This window comes from Phaseolus vulgaris, chromosome 1 (assembly GCF_051622355.1).
Source record: "Phaseolus vulgaris cultivar YP4 chromosome 1, ASM5162235v1, whole genome shotgun sequence".
In the NCBI taxonomy this organism is placed as follows: domain Eukaryota; kingdom Viridiplantae; phylum Streptophyta; class Magnoliopsida; order Fabales; family Fabaceae; genus Phaseolus; species Phaseolus vulgaris.
In genome coordinates, this window is record NC_143498.1 from 53963950 (window position 1) to 53986968 (window position 23019).

The following is a 23019-nucleotide window of genomic DNA, read 5'->3' on the forward strand; positions in this document are numbered from 1 at the left end:
TCTTTCACCAACTTGCTGCATGATGTAATGCCCAACGCATGTGGATGGGACTCAACGTTTGCTTCTTTTAATGTATACAACCTTAACACTAAACACAATTATTTTTGGGCCCATCAACTTCTGTTCTATGAAAGGACAAAAATTGTAGTTTGAGACTTAGAAGGAGACACAGTCAGGGAAGGCCCATTTTTTTATTTTGATTTCACACATGTGAGCCAAAAATTAGATTCAACACCTGACTCGACTTACATCTTATGGCCGATTGCTTCCTGCACCTAGATACCAAGTGTCACCTCACCTCTATAGTAAACGTGGAAATACTTTTCTTTTTTTTTTTAATCCATACATAATCGAGACGATGTTTTTGGATTCGGAAGCTTTTATCCTTTTTGGTCTTTAGATTGAAGTCTTTTTTGGATTTGAGATAAGTCTATGGATTATCAGATATATTTCGGATTACATAATTTGAAAATTAATCTCATATTTAGAAAAAGACTTCTAAATTATGTAATCTAAAAGCTAATTATGCTTTTGAAAAAAGACTTTTGGATTATATAATCTAAAAATTAATCTCATATCCAGAAAAGACTTATGGATTACGTAATTCGGAAGCTAATTACGCATGTAAAAAAAAAGGCTTTTGGATTACATAATCGGGAAACTAATCTCAGGTATAGAAAAGACTTCCAAATGATGTAATATGAAAGTTAATCACAAAAGACTTCCTGATGACATAATCTGAAAACTAATTACAAATCTTGAAAAAGACTTCCACATTATATAATCCAAAATATTGAAAAAAAATTATCCTACACATAGGTTTGGATATGTTGATCGTATCAACTATGTGATTGGTAGAGAGTGATGGTTTAAAGCCTAAAAACTTTCAAATGGTTATAAAAGGCTTAGAAAATCAATAGTGGTAGGTTGTCTTTGAGCAGGAGATTGAATCTATGAGGAAGAACTACACATGGACACTTGTTAATCTGTAAAGAAATCATAAGGTGATAAGAGACAAGTGAGTGTTCAAGAAAAAAGAGAGAATACCAAATGTAGAGGACAAAGCTTAAGGATTATACTGGTGACAAAAGAGTTTACATAAGTAGGAAGGATAGACATTAATAAGATTTTTTCATCTATGATAAAATATTATTTAATAAATTTTTTGTATCTATTATTAATCATACAATTCAAAGCATGGAGTATTCAAATTTATTTATTTTAAAATATATTTTTATGAATGAAAATAACTAAACATACTTTTAAAAATATATAGTTAAGTGTGTGGAATTCAATAAAATGTTGTATTTTTTGGTAATGAAATATAATGTATTTAATAGTATAATTTTTATAAATATGTAATGTTCATAGATATAAAATAAAAGAAATGGTTTGACTTTGAACACTCCTCTGAATGGTGGCCAATGTGATTGCGTCCAACATCAGCTTTCAGCAAATGCAAGGCTTATAATTGGCGTCAACAATTATTTTGTTTAGATAAGTCCTATAATTAGGGTTTAATGAGGATTCAGCCACTCACCATACATCTTAGTGTTCTGCTCCATCGTTGACATTTACTAAAATATACCAAAGATATATGAATATAATAATGATAATAACAATAATAATAAAATTTGGTAGACTTGCTAAAGATAATAATAAATTCTACAATTAGTGGCCCAACTATTATGCACGTTAATACAATATTTTTAAAATATTTTTTTTATCAAACAATAATATTTTTTAAAACTTATAAAAGATAACAATAATAATCTATAACTATAATAAAATGGGTTAAATAACTGTGAAATTGTTTTTTTCTTTTACAAATTTCAAACATTTAAATATTCATTTTTTTACCAGTAAAAAATAAATAAAATAAAATAATACACTTTAAGAGTGTTTTAACTCTTACACAATTATAAAAAAACAAGTTTTTTATTCATTCAACCAGCTCAGGATCCAACAGACTTTATAGCACATCAGTCACTTTAACATACCAGAACAAGATAAGAGCACAACAAAGTACAATATCAACTCTCCAAAAAAAACATATTCTCAAAACAAGACACAAAAATCTAACAAACATCAAATAAAAGTAAGTCAAACACTCAAGCGTCAAAACCATCAAACCGACCAAGCGAGCAGGATACATAATCCAAAAAGCCTAAAGAAAACACACCACGACTTTCAAATCTGGACAAAGTGTTAAACATGGATAACCAATCAAGCATCAGTCTCTCAAATAACTCATATAACATAAAGGTTCCAAACACCAAATCGAGTAATATAAGTCCGTCAATATTTCCTTTACCGTAACCCAAGACAAAAATCATCAAGTCCTGCCACATTTAAATATCTGTAATAAGAAAACTATTAAAATGAGTCATTTTTAATTTTTTTACAGGTAACAAATAAATTTGTTATATAAACTATATTATAATATTATAACATCTACGTCGACAATGAGTCAACATAAAATGTTTTAACATCCTAGTCTACATTGGAAATTCGTTTGTCATGTAAAAAAAAATGAAATGACTCATTCCAATATTTTTCTTATTACAATTATTCACGAAGTCTAAAGTTTGAACTAGGGATGAAAACCAATCTCGCATGAAAGTACATGGACGAAAAAACATATTTACGACCCATATCCAGAATAAAAATCTTTAACCTCCTCCTCAAAATTTGATTTATATATTTTAAAGATTTCTTTCTTATCAAATGGCATTAACCATCTTATTAGAATTTGCCTCACAATAAGTAAGTTATAAATTTGTACATTATTAAGAAACCAAGTAATAGATTAGAACTTTGACAATAAAGAATGAAATGAAAATAGTTTAAAGTTATTTTTAGAATAAATTGATTTATTTTCTTTACAATAATAATGTATTGTCTCCTGTTTCTTATGTTCTTAATTAGATTTTTAATGATGTAACTAATCTAAGACATTTTTGTGGCACATATAGTTAGAAAATGATAAGCACTTAGCGTGATTCTCTGGCTTACATCTAAAGCAACTCATGGCACACGCACACTGCTTTCAACGTTCAACCTTTCACTTAAGATTAGACTTCGTTTATTTAAATTATGTCCATTAGTTTCTTCTTCGTCTCTCAGCCATCACAAAAACCAAAAATATATTCATCACATACTTTTAATTTTTTAAGAAGTAAATTTTAAGTATAATTTAATCTTTTCAAACTAATTTATAAAATTTATATTTATTTATATTATATAAAATGTTTTTATCATATAAGATATGTTATAAAAACAGTAGTTAAATTTATGTGATTTATTTAATATTTAATGTAAGTTGGAGATGCAATGAAACCGTCAACGAAATAAAATGCTATTTTTTTTATAATTGTAGGAATACTTTCATTGTGGCGACTCTAGTGGTACACCATAATATATCACCACGAACTACGTATTTCCAGTTCAAATGAAACTTTTGCATGTTTTCTCACAGATAATAAAATAAAATTAAAATAAAGGATAAGATGATATACTTATTAAGGTTAGAGTGTGAAGAATTTAATTTAAAAAAATAAAGTAGTGGAGTGGGTGTTTTTGTTAAGTGATTGATTTAATAATATAAGAAATTGGGTTGGTGGTGTTCATTGTGGCGCCGCATATGACGGTTCTTTCACCCTTTATCTCCACTGTCTATTCAGCCGCACCACCGTGGTATTGGCCACATCATAATCGAGTCTCAACACTTCAATAATAAATAAATAAATACCATTACCACATTCTATTTTTTCCACCAGTATTTCAATAAAATAAAATAATAATAAATAATTGATTCAGTATAATAAAAATTGGTATAGTTTGAATATAATAAAATAAAAAATTACAATTTTAATTTAATAATTTAAATTTTATCAATTTTTGTTTTATTTTTGTTAATGTTGGAGATCTCATATCGACTAGAGATTAAAGCCTTTCATTGTATATAAGGGGTGCAAACCTCAATCATATAAGTCGGTTTTATGGGTTTCATAATAGTTAATGTTTGAGATTATTAAAATTGTGGTTACTCATTATAACTTATCCTGCAACTGATAAGGCATATTTTAAAAATCATATGGAAAAAGATATATTTTATAATACTATAAGTAATATATATATATATAGTCTTTTAGGTGAGATAATTAAAGGTTTTATAATTGCTGAATTATTTTTTCTTCTTATACATAAATAAAGCTGTAACATTTTATGCTTTTAATAAAGCATTGACTAATTTATAAGATGGTCCGAATATGATAAAATAAAATACAAGAATATAATACAATAAGACTTAGATAAATATTAATATATCTAATGTTAGTTCTGTGTTATAATAAATAATGAATAATAATAATAATAATAGCAATACTAATAAATTAAGGAGGTCGTGGCCATTATGATTATAATAATAAGTTAGTATAACTATAATGATAAAGAATATATATGTATAATAATCATGGGATGATAGAATGATGATGATAATATAACAAAACCGTGATTATCAGAAATAGTAATAATAATAACAATATTGTTATTTAAAAAAAATACATAACAAAAAGGTGATTGATCAAAATAATAACAGTGTTATTATATTAAAAACATAAATAATAATAATGACAAAAATATATATTAACAAAATAATGACAAAAATTTAAATAAGTATAATAGGAGAAGTAATGATTGATATCACTAAATAATTAAATAGAAACTAATTTTAAAAATAAAAAATAATTAATTATTATATAGATTAAATTAGAGACCATTTTAAAAACTAAAAATATTATTATTTTTTAAATTAGTTTTTATTATTGATAAATAGTTTCTAAATTAATATTTAATTAACTATCAAGGTTTTAACTATCAATTATTTAAATTTTAAATTTGATAGCAAAAATCTATTTATCAATAATAGAAACTAATTTAAAATCTAATAATTTTGTTAGTCTTTAAAATAATTTATAATTTAATCAATATAACAATTAATTATTTTTTAACTCTAAAATTGGTTTATATATAATGATTTTCTTGTAGTACGATGATGTTATAATTAGTTTTAGTTTATAATCAATACCTATAAATAAATAGGGTTCCTCTTCATGACTGTTTTTTTTTGTTTGGTGTAGAGCAAATATTTTATGATTTTCGCATACCCTCATTCTCATTTGATTCCCACACCAAATGTCACATAAAATAAAATAACCTCTTTTTTTCAATCACTCTTCAAGCAAGTATATTTTTTGGTAAAACCATAATTCTTTTGTATTTATCATCAAGTGAATCCTAACTTTATGTGAACATCATTACATTCTCTAATTTCAAAACTACCAGTGAAAGAAGAGAAAAAACTTACAGAAGAAGAGAAACTCAGACCAAATGAAAAAAAAATGAGTTGATTAATCAATTCATCATTTTTCTTTTACATATTAATTTTTGTTTTACTTTTTAACTTTAAATCATCTAAAATTATAAATTATTTATGTATGTTAAATTTCTAGTACGATAGTTATTGAGATTAAGAGAATGATTTTGATGGTGTTAAATTAAAACAAAAATGATTGAAGTGGTAAGAGAGAGAATAAGTATAAAAATATGATAATAATTTGAATAGAAGGAAGTATTTTTAATTGTTGTTGAAAAAAGTAGAATGAAAATAGAAAATGTGTAAACATTTTGGATAACGTGGTGTGGTTGTGGGGGAGGATAGGGCCAATCCCATTAGAGAGTAGAAAGGACAAAAACCCTATTAAATACTAAAAGTTGACATTTCGAGGGTGTGCTCAATACCACATGTTTCAGCTAACCTTAGCCCAATTATACATCGCCACGTGTAAACAGCGCTATTCGGTGGAGGTCATATGTGTCCACTCTCATGTTATGCCATGGACACGTGTCACTCTTCCATAGGATAACCATCATCGGAGAAAGGAATCATTGAAGTTGACGACGCAAGTAATTAGCCGCTAATTAAACAACAAAAGAACGTGATTAGATTATATTAAATTAGATTAGAGGAAGGAAGAAGAACTTGGAGGCACGCACACAAAACCTGTGGGCGCCAACGATACTATATATAAACCCAGAAAAGGGTCTCAAACTCCGACTGAGATACAACAAAACAAACATTTCTTTGCTTATTAACTTCTCCTAATCTCTTTCTCCCTTCAAAAATTCTTTATCTTCGTTTGCATTTTTCACCTGTTTCTTATTATCTAGAGCATGGCAACAGTTATGGATATGTACAAGAACAGTAGCATGATGCTCTCAGATTTCTTAGACCCATGTAATGATCAAGAGCTGATGAAAGCACTTGAACCTTTTATGAAAAGTGATTCATCTACCACTTCCTCAATAACTTACCCTTCACTATCTTTTCCAAGCTTCTCCTTCAGCTATGAGTCCCAAAAGGGTCTAAACCAACCCAGTTCCATCAAACTCAACCAGCTCACCCCATCTCAAACATTCCAGATTCAAGCTCAAATCCAGGTTACACGAGCCCAGTTTCTCAGCCCAAAGCCCGTTCCCATGAAGCAGGTGGGTGGTCGTGTTGTTTCCAAGCCCACAAAGCTTTACCGTGGAGTGAGGCAGAGACACTGGGGCAAGTGGGTGGCGGAGATCAGACTTCCCAAGAACCGCACTCGTCTCTGGCTTGGTACATTCGAAACCGCTGAAGAAGCAGCTTTGGCATACGACAACGCAGCGTTTAAGCTCAGAGGAGAAAACGCGAGGCTCAACTTCCATCATCTACGTCACCATGGAGGAAGTGTGTACGGTGCGTTTGGGACCTACAAGCCTCTCCCCTCTGCAGTGGACGCCAAGCTCCAAGCCATTTGTCAAAGCTTGGCCATCAACACACACAAGGAAGAAGAAACAGCAACAACATCGGAGTTCGAGGATGTTAAGGTCGGGAACCAAACAGCATCCTCGCCCTTGTCGGATGAATATTCTTCTTCTTCATCTTCTTCTTGTGCCGGTTCCTCTTCCCCTGAATCCGATATCACTTTCTTGGATTTCTCGGATTCTTACGAAGCAATGGACAATCTTGGGTTGGACTTGGAGAAGTACCCTTCTGTGGAGATTGATTGGGAAGCTTTATCTGAGTCATGAACAATATTAATTAATTAGCACCGTTCTCTCTGTTGAGTATTGGTTTAGGTTTGGTGTGCTTTTGTATTTAGTTTTTTTTTTTTGTTTTTCTGTGCGTCTTGGTCAGAGGCACTGCAATCAAATTTTTAAGTGTTGCAGTTGCTTTACGGAGTGAGGTTGCATAGGTTATGGTTTTCTTGGTCTGCTGGTGTTTTTTTATTCCCTGCGTGACCATGGAGGCTTTTACTTTTCTCATGTACTTGTTTCTAGTTCCAATGTAATTTAAGTATCTTGGTAATACAAGCTTTGGAAGTTGTTGTAAACTAACGAGTTAAATGGATTAGTTTTTTGTTTTTTGTCACTGGATTAGAGTTTATGTCTCTGGTTTATAAGCTGAACTTAATGTGCATTTTTAATATATTGTCAAAGATTATAGCAGTTATGAGGGTATTTGTGGGTAGGTTTTAAAACCGTTACAGAAGTTATTACAGAGAATCCACGTTCCCAAAGGTATTGCACTTGCACAAAACTTAGTCAATAATAGTCCATTTCGGACAAATTAACAATTCTCTTCATATTCATATACTAACTTACTCGTGTCAAACATGGTACAAAAGCAAAGGTGCTGCTGAAAAAAATTCACAATTTGTAATTAAACTAGTTTAAATTTAAAAGTGTATTGATATACTTTCGAATCTTAAATCGTGGTAGAGAATGTGCCTTTTAACCTCTATTATAAATTAACTACTTTTTTTCTGGAATTAAATATTTTTCTTTTCAATATATTATTCCATGTGAGAAATTTTTTATTTAAATACCCTAATTTAACTTTGTTAAATCGATTATAACTGATTTGATAGCGTTATTATGATTTCCTGATAAAAAGTAACTTTTAGTTTAATACAACGTTATAAAATTCGTTTCTAAAATAATATTTGTAATCACTCATGCTCTAAGCAATGTTTAATGTTTGTAATCTCCAATTATTAATGTCTAATCTCCAATTTCTAATAGTGACAAAGCAAATATAGTGTGAAGAAGATCTGACAAAAGTACACACAACCTTGTGTTTGTGGAGCTAACAAATAGACCACCTTGGATTTGTGTAGCTAACAGTAATGATAGTTAAGAATCTTTGGAGAAATTAAGAAGATGCGCATAACTTTTCTCTCCATTTTTGGGTTTTGAGATTACTTTAGATGCAACTGTTTCCATAAACATTTTGATTATGTTCGAAAAAGAATGTGAACGAGATCTGGAAGTTGCAACTCAAAGATAGTAAGGATCGATTTCGTGAGGAAGAGATAAAGCTAATCCTCCGCGTTCATCATTTACTACTTTACAACCTTCTATTCTGTGCCTTTGCGGCAACATAAAACAAAAAATAAATAATCCTCAATTTAAATAAACTACAATACACAACTCCCATTCTCCCTCTTTTTAATTTAACATTTTAAATATTTTTTTCTACTTTCAATTTATATTTCACATGCCATCCCCTCCTTTATAAATAATTTACCCCTCAAACATTTCAACCCTCTTTTTTATCTTCTTTTTTATCTTTATTGTTAGAATTTTCTTTACAATTGTTGAACTCTTTTAATTTATTCACATGTTTAAATTAAATTTTGTTTTTATAGTTAATGAGATTGAATATTCTCTACTAAACTTGCTTTCTTTTCTCTTCAACTCCAACCGGGGTGACTACCTGCAAATATACCCTGACGTTCAAGTTAAATAAGATATTTTGATTATATGATTAACAATCATTACCTTTTTATCATTAGGGTCTTCTTTTATTTATAATTTTTTATTGGATCTTTTTTCTTAATCACGCTGACTTAGACCCAATAAACTTTTCAATCTTTAATTTAAATCAATCTAATTAATCAGCAAGGTTTCTGTTTCGTAATTGTTCCGGTATGCTAATATAGTTCCATATTGCTTAGGAGTCGAAATTAATGACAGTTTATATATTCTCTCATCCCTCTATCCACTGAGGTGCATTTTAAGGACAAAATTATGACAGAGCACCGACCTCCAAAACGGACAATACCTTGAATGCGGTGATTGACCCTAGCAATGCTATATTTCGAACTTAAGTTTAGAACATTAAGTTTTTAAAAGGAAAACATCAACAATAAAAAATACCTTTATATTTTTTTTCCATTTTTTGGTTTATTTGTAATTAGAGTTTATTCAAATTGCTGACTAGAGCACTAGTTAGAGTGAGTAATCAAATTCAGAATATTGACTAATCCAGTTTGATTTCACACTCTCTGACCCAATACATATTACCTTAAATTGTTTGAACACATTCCTGATATTGATGCCAACAACGGTACATTCCAGAGACTGAAAAGTTGGGTTTTCTAGAAGAGAGATTGAAAAGTTAAAAAAAACTTATGCCAGGGCCCATAAACATTCATGGGCTTCCAGAAAAAAACTTGTATATATTGTCCTCAATCTGAATGCCCCCCCGTAAGAAGGACAAATTCTGCACCGAACCTTATCACCTTTCAATTTTTTCATAATGACTATCCGTTACGGATATAAAAATTTAGAACTAAAACAATACATTTTCAAAATCAAAATCTCATTAAAAAAAGTAAATCTGAAATGCAAAAATACATTTTAAATTTTTTTATAAAATTCAGAAATATATTTTGGAAATAAAAATCCAAAAATGTATTTCAAAAAATAATTCAAAAAATATTTTTTTTATTCGCATACTCGTTTCATTTAAGGTTATTTTCGTTATTTTATAGATAATTTGGGTGGACATTCAAATTGATATTACTATAAAACTAATTTTTTAGACCAAAATAATCAATTATTATATTTGACTAAATTAAAGATCATTTTATAAATTAAAAAATATTGGTATCTAAAATAGTCTCTATTATTAATAAAAATTTATAATTTAGTTTATAAATTGGTATCTAACTATTTGTTAGTTATCAAATATTTAGCTACTAACTATTTATGTTTTAAATTAGTCTCTATTAGTTTTTTGAGACTAATTTTGAATCTAAAATATTAATAGTTAAAACTTTGGAATTTAATTTAGAAATATTTTATAATATTTTATTAATAATAAAAATCATATTAATTTAATTAATATAATAACCAATTATTTATATTTCTAAATTTAATTATTATTTAATGGTTTTTTTTAAGTATATGATGGATGGAAGAAAAATTTGCAAAATACAACTTCTTTTACCCCATGTTTGGTTTATACACATGAAAGTAGGTTTATAGAAACAAAAAGTATACTTTTTCACAGAAAAAATAAAAAATATTTATTTATCAATCTATTATAATAATATATAATATATTAGTATTTTAAATTAAAAATTAAAATATTAATTTTGTTAGATAGATATAATTAGTCTTTAGTGAACGTTCTTACATAGATGGTTTTTACCACACAATTGGTTGTAGAAAAGAATTTCAGACTCAGGAGATTGAATCCACTGAAAAGGATAGTCTCTAAAAAGTATAGTTTAAAATTTAATCAAGAAAGTCAACATAATATGTTTTATAGTTGTAAAAATATATCTTTATTTGCAAGACGCATTTATGTATAGGTTTTAAATTTTTCACATTTTGCATCAAAATTATTACCATTGTTTCTTTTAAAATTTTAAATGTTAAGTATTGAACCTTCACCTCCTACCAGGACCCACATCCCAAAGTTCAATCTAAAAAAAAATTACAAAAATATAAAAAAATTGAAGGAACTTTTGGTACAGTTTTAAAATTCATGTAGTTTTTGTGCATCTGTGGTCTCATAGATACTTGTGCAGATAAAAAAAAATTGAAATTTTATTTTCATATTTTCTTTTGATATTGTGTCGATTTTGTACTTTTAAATTAAAATATTTATTGTCTTTTATTTTAAGATGTTTATTTTCAACCATTTTTATATTGATTCAAAGCATGAAACTTGTTTTATGAGATTTACATACATTAAAGCTATGAAACCTAACTCCCCAGGATCAAACAAACAAGGATCATAAATGTAGAAAAATACACGTGAAAGTTGAGTTCCACTAACCCCACCAGAAAGAATTTGATATTGATTTTTTCAGTTTTTTTCCCACGACTCAACTTTTCAAGTTCATCATGTTTATGATTCTTTTTAACATCACTGCTGTTTTATAGCTTTTATGTTATAACCCACTAGGATAAGTTTCACGTATTGAATCGTTAGAAAAATGATTTAAATTTTATCCTAAAATAAAAAATAACAACTATATTAAAAAGGGTTAAATTGATCCAAATTAAAAAAAAACAAATTAAATTGTTTAGATATAAAGTATCAAACTAAGACGTTATTGAATATCCACATCAAGTAAAGATTATAACATTTTATAGTATATAACTGAATGTCAACCTATAAGATTGAGTTAGACTTAAAGTTTACTTCTTAATATGTTGTCAGAATCATATATAACATATTTAAGCAAGTGTTTCTTGGATTTATCAGGCTACCGTTATTGGACTCCTATTAGACCACTCATAATATATAGTTCCACGCATATATAAGTGGGTGCAAATTTCATCTTATAAGATTGAGTTAGACTTAAAGTTCACTTCTTAATAAACATATAAAAAGATAAATAACTAAAAATTGTAATCTAAACTTTTATTTAAATATACTTGTTGGGAAGATAAGAAATAATTTTCACTATTTGATGTAGATACAAAAAATGGACACTTGCGGAAACAATAAGTAAACAAAAGAAATTAGAGCAAATTACACGGGACCTAATACAGAGAATATCTTCACTATTAAAGTAGGATTACAATATTTGTTTCTTTCATGAGGATAAATTGGATATCTATTCTCTCATTTACTTTTTAAGTTGCTTTTCTCTATTGTTTGTATATTTCTTCCTCACAAGTTTCTTTTATATAGAAAAGAAGAGAAAGATTTTTTCATAGAGAGATAATGATTGTTACATTTTCAAGATACCTTGAAAATATTATCTTCAACTTTCTAGGTTAAACTTTATGGTCTTCGAGAGATATATAATTCCAAGACTTTAAAATGATTATCATTGAATATGCTCAATGGATAAATTATCAAAATTTATTGGTTAAAGTATCCCATTAATTAAGGAGAGATTCCCAACAATACTTTTAAGTTATGGTTGAAAATTCTTTAAAACTTCTATTTGTTTTTTCGAATCTTATACTCTTAACTTAAGAGTCTCTTATAGTTTTCAATAAATGTTAACCAGTGTGTAAGAAAGGGTATTTTTAGAGCTATTTTTTGTCGTATATATATTTCATTTACCTCTATTATGGCATTGTTTTTAGTTGTCTTTCATATTATATACTCCTTCTTGATTCCTCTTTTCCCTGAATTATTTTGGCGTGGCATGGTGATACTATTATTCTTGATGTCTTTGGCATGATTCGCCACACGAATTTGGGTCTGACTGCACTTATGCTTCTCTCTTTACGTACCCTTCAGTCTCAACCAGATTCCATGCATGAATGCTGTTGCTTACGCATAATTATCTTTCACAAATTCTTTAGGTTTATGACGTTGGTGAAGGAAAAGAACACCAACCAAACGATTCATAGATGGTTTTCAGAGCACTGTGTGTTGTACTATTTTATTCCCATTGTAAAATGATCGAACAAGAAAGGGGATCGAGGGAAAAGGGAGACAGTGATGTTATCATCTACACCTGAAATTGGCATTGATGCAAGTTCTTGATTAGGACAACTCCCCATTTTTATTTAATCCAACCTCTCTTATTCTTATTCCACCCATCCTTCACAGCAATTTTTTCACCATTGATTTTACCTCAAGGTGGAATTTAGCAAGTCAAAAGCATGCTAATTCTAGACTCATAGACTTTTTCCAAATGGTTGGATTTCATTGCACTATGTAATTTGGAACCAACATGGCTACAAGGATATTTGTGAATGATCACTGCCTTCTTCGGATTTAGGAATTCATTTTTACTTGTTTGTAAAATTTCAAAAAAAATAAAAATTAAATAGAAACTAATTTTAGATATCAAAATAATTAGTTATTATTTGATTAAATTAGAGATTATTTTATAGATTAAAAAAATTATTGGTATTTAAAATAAAATTTATTATTAATAAAAATTTATAAAATATTTTTTAAATTGGTATTTAATCTCAAAGATTTTAACTACTTACTATTTTATATTCTAAATTAGTCTCTCCTAATCTTTTAGATACCAATTTAAAATCTAAAATATTAGATACTAAAACCTAGAGAGTTAATTTAGATATCAATTTAAAAATTATTTTATAATTTTTATTAATAATAGAAATCACTTTAAATATTAATATTTTTTTAATTTTTAAATTAGTATGTAATTTAGTTAATATAATAATTAATTATTTTTGTCTTTAAATTGAATTATTATTTAATAATTTTATTGTAATGTTTCACTTGTATAAAAAAAAAACTAAGAATTTTTGAATAATGGACCACTATTACAACCTATCTAGAAAGCTTGAAGCAAGTAAATGGTAGTCTCTTGTTTCCCACTGATTTTCCTAAATAAATACTATTACTAGGTAACAAAACATAATTCACAACTATTTGCAATATATACGTTATTAGCTTAATTCAATTTACTGAATATTTTCATTTAAAAAAATAGAAGTATATATTATGACAACAGATAACTATAATTATATGATTTATCTATAAAAATAGTGTTCATGATTTTGGATACATATGGAAACAGTCAATGATTCAACTGTTAAAGAAATAATTTTAGCTAAAATTATTACCAGAATTTGATTTCTCTTTATATGAGGGGAGATGTATAGTCAGGAAGTCATTTTACTAATAACGCATAAATATTTTGAAAACTCATTATTCAATTTTGATATATGTTTATATTTGAACAAGAATGTTGATTTATAAAGGTTAATCCTAAATGGTGACATTTTTTAGTCGTGTTTATATAAGAAAACATGCATAAAACATCATAGAAGTATTACATGAATTTCATCGAAGTAATGATGTAGAAGTAGATCTTGGTGTCACATGAGATGAGCACTATCATTATTCTATTGACAAAATCAATTAACACAAAGATAAACACGTGCGTTTTTCTGTGTACAATAAACCAGAGTCCCAAATTAATCTTTAAAATCATAAATGCTGAATAAATTTTTTTAAAACTTTTGAACCTCTTAATTTATAAAAATCCAACGATTTTAGTCCCCAGAAAGGCCATAATAAAATATTCTCTTTCAAATTCCAAAAAAGTTGTGAGTATTTTTATAAATCTTTCCTCTTTATATAGGTAATCATCCTAGTTGGATTTACATCCTGCAGAGTCATTTTAAGAAAAAGTAGTTTGAATTACTTTACTATAAAGAAGAATAATATTAGAGAAAAAGAAGATCATCAACGACCTCTCGATTGATATATTTTAAGAATTTTATTTTAAATGCTACTTAATTCATTAAAAATGATCTCATATATAAACTACAAAAGTTAAGAATCTCATCATAAATATAATATAATAGATAACCCAATAAAAAAAAAATCTCAATATTGCATTTTAATTAAATCCACGTTTAAAAAGGTTCTGATCTTGGTATAATCATATATAATATTTTATTTTCTTTCACGTATATTTTTTTATGTCTCCTTTTTGTTATATTACGTGATCAAACATATCTTTAAATTCCCTCTTTTTATATCTTTGATTGGAGGTATATATCAACCATTTTTTTCTATTTTAATGGCGATAGCAATGTTTGCCTCGTATGAGTGCATCATGCCGACCTGGAGCTTAGTAAGAAGTGTCTCTTTTCCATCACATCTCCAACTGTTTAAGTTCCAAAATATTTCAAAAATGGTTTAAAAATAATTTTGGATATATACAGTGATAAACAAAAGCAAAGATAAAGTAAGGGATATGTTTTTTCATCTCTTATCCAACATCATCCATATGCAAGCTTTTTGCAATAAAAAATGGGAAAAGCTTATGTCAAAAGAAGTAAAACATAACCAATGGTTCTTCTGGATGTGCCAAATGTACGTACAAAAAATGAAGTTACGTTCCATCAACCCTAATAACGAGTAAATTAGAAAAATGGGACCTCTTTTTCCTGTAATCATCTTTTGAGATAAAGCACCTCCTTCATGATGATGTCCCTTCACTGGTTAATTATGATCAAGATCTAGTTATAATTAATTCCGCCATCACTGAAAAAAAATAATGTTCAACTCAACAAGAGTTTCATATGATATATATCCATGGAAATGGAATGCATGGAGGGAGATAAAAGGCAGTGAGGATAAACCCACATTATTATAAATTCATGACGTCCTTGGATATCTCTTGAAAAAGTGCAAACTATAGTATATAATTAAATTGGTGTTTTCAACTTTTCATGTTGTCATTATTTTAGGATGATGAGTTTCGAGTTATTAAAGATACACCATGTTGCAAAACCACTTTTTTCTAGCAAGTAATATCTTCCGATTCAATTTCAAAAACTCATTCATGCGATTTCGAGTCATTGTGAAGATAATCCTCTTCATTTGTAATTTGTGCCCGTTTTTGTCATCTTTTTCTTTCCCTTTTTTGTACCTTACAAGTCATTTGTCTCCCTTCATTATGTCCAACTATAGCTACGTTCTCTTATCCTTACGTAAGATGATAGTGCATGCATGAATTCGATTTAAGTTACCCTAAAAAGTATACAGATATTGATGGTATTTATACATAACCAGAAGTTTTTTTCCCGCTCTAAAAATTATGTAGCATGCACACCAACTATAACTCACATGAATACGATTGTTAACTAATTTATTACATGAGTTTTTATTTCTCATTTGTGCAACTGTTCCTTGGGTCAAACATTGTTTTTTATTTAGGGTTTGATGGTTTGCAATTCTAAAATATGTTTATAGCTCGACAGATGATTATTTTGTTTATAAAGATTAAAACACTCATAAAATATTTATTTTATTTTATTTATATTTTGTTGATAAAAAAAATATTTTTTAAATTCTGCGCATGCAAATTAAACCAACTGTTTCAGCCGTCGAACACCAACCGCTATAACAGCTCAATCCACAAGTTTGCTGCTAGTCATAATCATGATCATATCATAATCAGATACGTATACAGATGCATAGTAAGATTGAAAAGTGTCCTTATAAGAAAATTCTGATAAACTTTCTCACTTTTCACTATGCTGGCTAAAAGAGATATCGTATGAGAGTTCTGTACTTGTTTTTATTGATATTGCAGGGTTCTTTCTCCATATTTCAAATTATTAAAGATCTTGAAAAAAAGTTAAGAAGGATAAACCAGAAAAATTAGCGAAAGATATGGAGACAAAAAGGAGATTAGGCATCAAATGATGACTAGATGTTACATTAAAAAGAAAAAGGAGATTGGAGGAATGTTTTTCATGGATTGGGGAAAGCAGAGAGATATGAAGAAAAATGATAATGAGAAAGAGATAAATGAGGGAAGAAAGTTTATATATTAAATCAGTTTTGATAGTAATAAATAATAAAAATGTCATTTTATTTATTTGTGGAAAGAAATAAATTCTTAGGATATCGTGTCCAAATTTGTTTCTTCTCAAGTACGAAGAAAACAGACACAAAACTTGGTGGTTGTGACATGCATGCATCTAGAACTGATAAACTAGATCAAACAAACATTAGTAATAAATTGTTTTATTCAGAAAGGATGGCTCACACTTTACCTTGTTCCTTTTTTCACCATAAACCAACCTTTGCCAATTTTTATCAGCAGATAAAGAGTACTGTAAGAAAAATATTTGACTATATATATATATATATGAAAGGAATAATTCATTATAAAAAATTAGTGCGATTTCAGCATTAATGATAGAAAAATAATTATTTTTTCTGAATTTATTTAGTGATTAATGCTTCTATTTATTGGAGTGATTCCTCGCGTATTCTTTTGTGAGAAATGTTATTTAAAAATAAGTTGTAAAATATAAAAGTTTGAAATATAATAAATAATAATTTGATTAAAACACTACAAGAAAATCATGAAATAGAAACCAATTTTTAGAAACCAAAATAATTAGTTGCAATAGTAACTAAATTAAAGACTATTTTATAAACTAAAAAGAAATTTGGTTTCTAAATTAGTTTATACTATTGTTATTAGTCTATAAATTGGTATCTAATTAACAACCAAAGTTTTAATTACCAATTATTTAGTTTATACTACTGTTAAATAGTCTCTAAATTGGTATCTAATTAACAACCAAAGTTTTAACTACCAATTATTTAGTTTCTAAATTTGGTCTCAAAAACTTTGGTTGCTAATTAAATACCAATTTAGAAATTATTTAACAATAATAGAAACTAATTTAGAAACCAATTTTTGTTTAGTTTCTAAAATGTTCTCTAATTTAGTTACTATTGCAACTAATTTTGATATCTAAAAATTGGTTTTTATTTCATGATTTTCTTGTAGTGAGAGTTGTAGGCACATAAGCTAATATAATATAAATTATTTCATGAATTATTATATGAAATCAAATTTATTCATTTATATCATTTCTACATAATGTAGAATATATATATATATATATATATATAAAAGTAAAAAGTTAAATAAATATTTATATATGAAATTTATATTATGTAATAAAAATTGATAAATAATTTTTATTTTACACATTAATAGATACTTAAATTATAATATACAATTTTTTTAACTATTAACAGATTATTTTAAAAAGAAACAATTTAAATGTAGTTTTGAGAAGACAGATTGAAAAAAAAATGCCTTCAAATAATTCAATATATTTTTGTTTGTCAATAAGTAGGTGTGAAATACATTTCTAAAACATATACTAAGGAATGTCTAAGTAGAAGAGCGAAATGAGTGAAAGTGAATTATAGTATAAACATAGATAAAAGTTATTACTTTTGAAATGTAATTTAAATAGATAGACATTACTAAAATAAACAGTAGAGGCAAAATTATTAAAAAATTTGTCAAAAAAAATATGAATAAAAAAAATCATTATTCCATGATTAGGTTAATAAATTTTATTAAAATGTTTTATCTTTAGAAAAAATGTCTTCATTCATTTAATTAAAAACATGTTTTCCTTTAATTAATTATCTTGAAAAATAATTGTCTTTAGTTTTCTTTGTACAATCAGAGGTACAAGTTTTAGAAGTGATGGTTGTTTCCTTTTATACATGCATGACTATGAATGACTAATGAAGCATTCATTGGTTTAAAAGAGTATGAAATTATTGTTGTGTTGATGCCTATGTATCTATAGACGTAATGTAGCACCAAACCATTTCTAAAACGCACATGCAACTACTACTTTTCTTCATTCCACTTTCGTTCGTTTTTTCTGCCATTCCTTCTTTTGTTGCATTCCATTTCTTAACTGCGTAGGCCTATTTTAGTTCTCAAAGCCCTATAAGGCCCAACCAAAATCCAATTAATAAAATATTAACTAATGTCATTAACAATTAATGATTGCCCACTCAATTATATATGCTTCGTCACATTCTAATTTATACAATTATTACGTTAATTATAATTAAACTAAGATAATCATTGGGTACTTTTTTATGTCGGCTACATATGCCACAATTTCTTTTCACACTTTCAATATATCATTCATTGGGTGCGTGGTAAAAATATATTTGACCAATATTTTCTTTTTTTTGCTTGTGATATATTCACATCTTTTATATAAGTATCAAGACGTTAACTCATACGAGATTGTTAACAATACATTATTTATAAAGTGAATAAAATCCCGATTTTGATTTTCTTAGTGAATCCAAAATGTACTCAATACAAGTGACGTAACGCAACACATCATTAGTTAGTAGGTTAATTGAGCTGGCTCATGAAACTTGTCTTATATCTATTAAAAAAATAATACGGTTTAAAAAAAATGCATTTTTATTAACAAATTCAAATATTTTGAAAGATACATATTGCACTTAGGTACATTCATCACTTAATAGAGTTTAGTAAATGTAGGTGAATTGTAGAAACATATGAATTGAGAATCTTTAAAAACGACAATATAGATTATATCAAATTTTTCACAATGGTACAGTTGAAGACGTGATTATGAGTAATGAACAAAGTTTGAGAGATAAGTTTTTCATATTTTGATTAGTGTTTTGAGCCAATGATTTATGTGAGATCTATAAAAAATTACATGGTAGTTCTTTTAATGAGTAAAAAAATTTGAATGACTTAATTGTTTATATTTATAGGTGAATGTGTTACCGACGTCTTTATATTAGTTTTATTAGTGTAAGAAGGTTAAAGAGAAATGTGAAATAAGTTAAACTTTTGTACAATAGTTGAGATATTTTTGAAATACCTCTTATATATTTATTGTTTTTTTTATTAAAAAAACTAAAGTTTATTTTAATTATGAAATATTTATCCAATGATTAATAAGATAAGTTGATAATCTGTATGTTTAATCGCTTAAGAAGGTGTATTTGCGTTTATTGAAAGATCACATGGCATGACACGTATGTATGTATACGTATGTATAATGACATGCAGAGAACACAAGTATCGTTGTTCTTTGTTGCCATAGTTTAAAGATGTACAGTGACTTAAATAAGCATTTGTCCGTAGTCAAACACACACGAAGTAAAGAGGAAAGAAGGAGTACGGTGGGGACCACAGTGATATGGGGTTGGCAACGTCGTGGGCCCCCCGAGTCCTATGGAAGGCCATCGTGGGTCCCACCAAGGTGTTTTGGAGCTTCTGTTTTCTTAACTATAAATTCAGTGCAGGGGACTCTGCCTCCTCCCTCATCTCACTCCTTTTTTCTTCATTCACTCCTCAAACTTCTCTTCTTTCTCACAATAATTAAACCACACTTGAAGTTAGTTGGTTGGTTAGTTAGTTGCTTCCTCTCAAACGTAAGCTAGTGTCTCAAACTTGGTTTAATACTTAACCAATTGCCAAAAACATATACACCCTTTCAAAAAAACATAAGCGAGTGTTGGGTTTGTTTTTTCGGAGAGATTATTGTGTCAAAATGACGCAGCAGAATGTGGTAGTGTCTGACACCAAATCTGGAGTTCCCCTAACAGTTTTTCCAACACCTGCACAAAAAAAGCCACCTGCAGCACCAGGAGGGTACATTTCTATTTCAAGGAGGAGGGTTTTGAAGAACCTTGAAATCAATGGAGACCAAAGAATCAATGCATGGGTTGAGTCCATGAGAGCCTCATCTCCAACCCATCTTAAATCCACACCTTCTTTCTCTCAGGAGCAAAACTCTTGGATTGTGAGAACCACTCTAAAATCAACACACTTTTTTATTTCACCAAGTTCAAATTCCAGCGCTGGATCTAACATATGTTTTCATGATTGCCAAACAGCTTCACCATCCGTCGGCATTAGACATGTTTGACCAAATCATTGACGCGTCAAAGGGAAAACAAATTGTCATGTTTCTGGACTATGATGGAACACTCTCCCCAATTGTTGAAGATCCTGACCGTGCCTTCATGTCTCATTCGGTTAGTTTCATTCTTTATCATGTTTCACAACCTTGGACTTATTATCCATATTGTCTTATAAATCTACAAGACTGTTTCTTGTGTGTATGTTTTTACCAGATGAGAAAAACAGTGAGGAAACTTGCTAGGTGTTTTCCTACTGCCATAGTGACTGGCAGATGCAAAGACAAGGTACAATATTATTTGGGTTAGAGTAAATTCTCGTGCTTTTGTTATGTACTTCCTCTTCTCCCTTTTCTTTTTCCTTTAATTCTCTGAACTAACACGAGGGTAGCTTTGGAAACAACAGGTATACAATTTTGTTCAGTTGGCAGAGCTATACTATGCAGGAAGCCATGGAATGGATATTAAAGGGCCAACAAGAAGCTCCAAATACAACAAAGTGAGTAGCTAACTGTAGCCTACGTACACCTTATTTATTACACTGCATACATTCTTAACACCTAACATGTTCAAATTCATGGAATCTCATAATTTTACATTGGTTGTGGTCCTTAGGATGCCAAAGCTGAGGCAATTCTTTTTCAACCTGCCAGCGATTTTCTTCCCATGATAGATGAGGTTCGTCTAGACAAGTTAAATGGGTTTGTTTCTACAATGTTAAGATTACATTTTGTAATTTCCTTTGGGTGAAAAATTTCAGGTGTACCAACAGTTGGTTGAGAAGACCAAATCAACTCCTGGAGCCATGGTTGAGAACAACAAGTTCTGCCTCTCTGTTCATTTTCGTTGTGTTGATGAAAAGGTGCAAACTATAAACTATGAAGCCAACCATGTTTCAGACAGTTGCTATAACTATTTGCAGTGTTTTTGTTCCTGCCCGAATTTCTTTTCTTTTTTACATTTCTCTGTTCACGAAAAAGTCTAAACCAAATGCACTATACATAGAAATGGAGTGACCTGGCACGCCAAGTGAAATCAGTTTTAAAGGAGTACCCCAAGCTTCGACTTACCCAAGGAAGAAAGGTGGGCCATGTTTCTGTTTTCTTCTTTTCTTTATCTATTTTCTTGCCATGTTAATTACACAGAGATGAATCTTTTTCATAGCCATTTATTTTACACAGGTGCTAGAGATTCGTCCCACTATTAAATGGGACAAAGGAAAGGCCCTGGAATTTTTATTAGAGTCCCTTGGTGAGTTTTTGTTTAACACGCTCTTCATTTTAGTTTCACAATTCAACATGTGCTAAACATATTTTATGTAACACGTATTACTGATGGCTCAAAGTCACGTACAAGTCTATGATGCTCTTCAGTTGTTGGATAACTCTTCATAGTTTTGACTTCTACAAATAAATAAACGGAAACTCCCATGCCCTACGTGATTACTTTACTCATTAAACATTGTTTCAACACGCGAGAATCTTAATTTATATTGAAATTTGTTTTAAATTGTCCACCATCGTCTCAATTACAAATAATTTTCCACAGGTTTGGCCAATTGCAGTGACGTCTTTCCTGTTTATATTGGCGATGATCGATCCGATGAAGATGCTTTCAAGGTATCCAAAGATCTCAATTATTGTTTTTTCTTAATAGTTATAGCTGAAACAAAACTAAATGGTTTCCCATTTTTTCAACGAGCAGAAATTGAGAGACAGAGGACAAGGTTTTGGCATTCTTGTCTCCAAATTTCCAAAAGACACAAGTGCATCTTACTCTTTACAAGAACCAAACGAGGTAAGCAGAATTTTCTCAGTTCATATTTTTTTTACACCATTTTATTCAATAAAAGTGATTAGTATTATTTATGTATTGATTTGTTTCAGGTGATGAACTTTCTTCAACGCTTGGTGGAGTGGAAACATATGTCCCAACGAGCACGTTCCCGGGTGTAAATGAGAATGTGAAATGACATGTACATCCCTATCCTGCCATAAAAAGGAAGTTCAGCTTGGTTATTAGAATGGATGTTTTGTATATTTTGTTCAGATCAGAACAAAAATGTATGGAAAAGGAAAGACAAAAGTGTCGTTCTTAGTTTGAAGTTGTCTACATTCACGTAATTAGCCAGTCATGTAGTAATGTAGCCTTCAGATGCAAGTCTGAATGGATTAAATTTTCTCTCTTCCTTGTTACATATTTATGAAAGTACGATCAACTATGGTTTCTCACTCATGCTTTAACTTCCTTGTCTTACTCTTAATTTCCATGTTACCTTCTTGCTTTCGATCTCACAAAAGTAAAGAGTGACAAACGAGAATCCTAAGGTTGACAACGTTTGTTTGTTTGTTCGGAAACTAGGAAAAACTTATTTAGGTGTATTCTCCTCTCCTCTACGAAACAGTCCATGGAAAAGGAATGTGACAAGCTATTAGATTATGACACCTTGAATAAGCTTATGAAGTGATAGTCTGTGT

General features: G+C 28.9%; 2 protein-coding genes across 2 annotated transcripts; both read left to right on the forward strand.

Moving 5' to 3' along the window:
• Nucleotides 1–6011: 6011 nt before the first annotated feature.
• On the forward strand, nt 6012–7424 carry LOC137815157 (Integrase-type DNA-binding superfamily protein). The gene has a single exon (XM_068618221.1). It carries the CDS (start codon nt 6235–6237, stop codon nt 7120–7122), a length of 888 nt encoding a protein of 295 aa, XP_068474322.1. The 5' UTR covers nt 6012–6234; the 3' UTR covers nt 7123–7424.
• A 12515-nt stretch (nt 7425–19939) lies between these two features.
• On the forward strand, nt 19940–22773 carry LOC137815153 (putative trehalose-phosphate phosphatase J). The gene is made up of 11 exons (XM_068618217.2): nt 19940–20424; nt 20519–20659; nt 20759–20830; nt 20949–21041; nt 21158–21220; nt 21303–21404; nt 21548–21625; nt 21724–21793; nt 22091–22161; nt 22247–22339; nt 22429–22773. The coding sequence occupies exons 1-11, from the start codon at nt 20173–20175 to the stop codon at nt 22495–22497; spliced, it is 1104 nt and encodes a 367-aa protein (XP_068474318.1). The 5' UTR covers nt 19940–20172; the 3' UTR covers nt 22498–22773.
• The last annotated feature ends 246 nt before the right edge of the window (nt 22774–23019 follow it).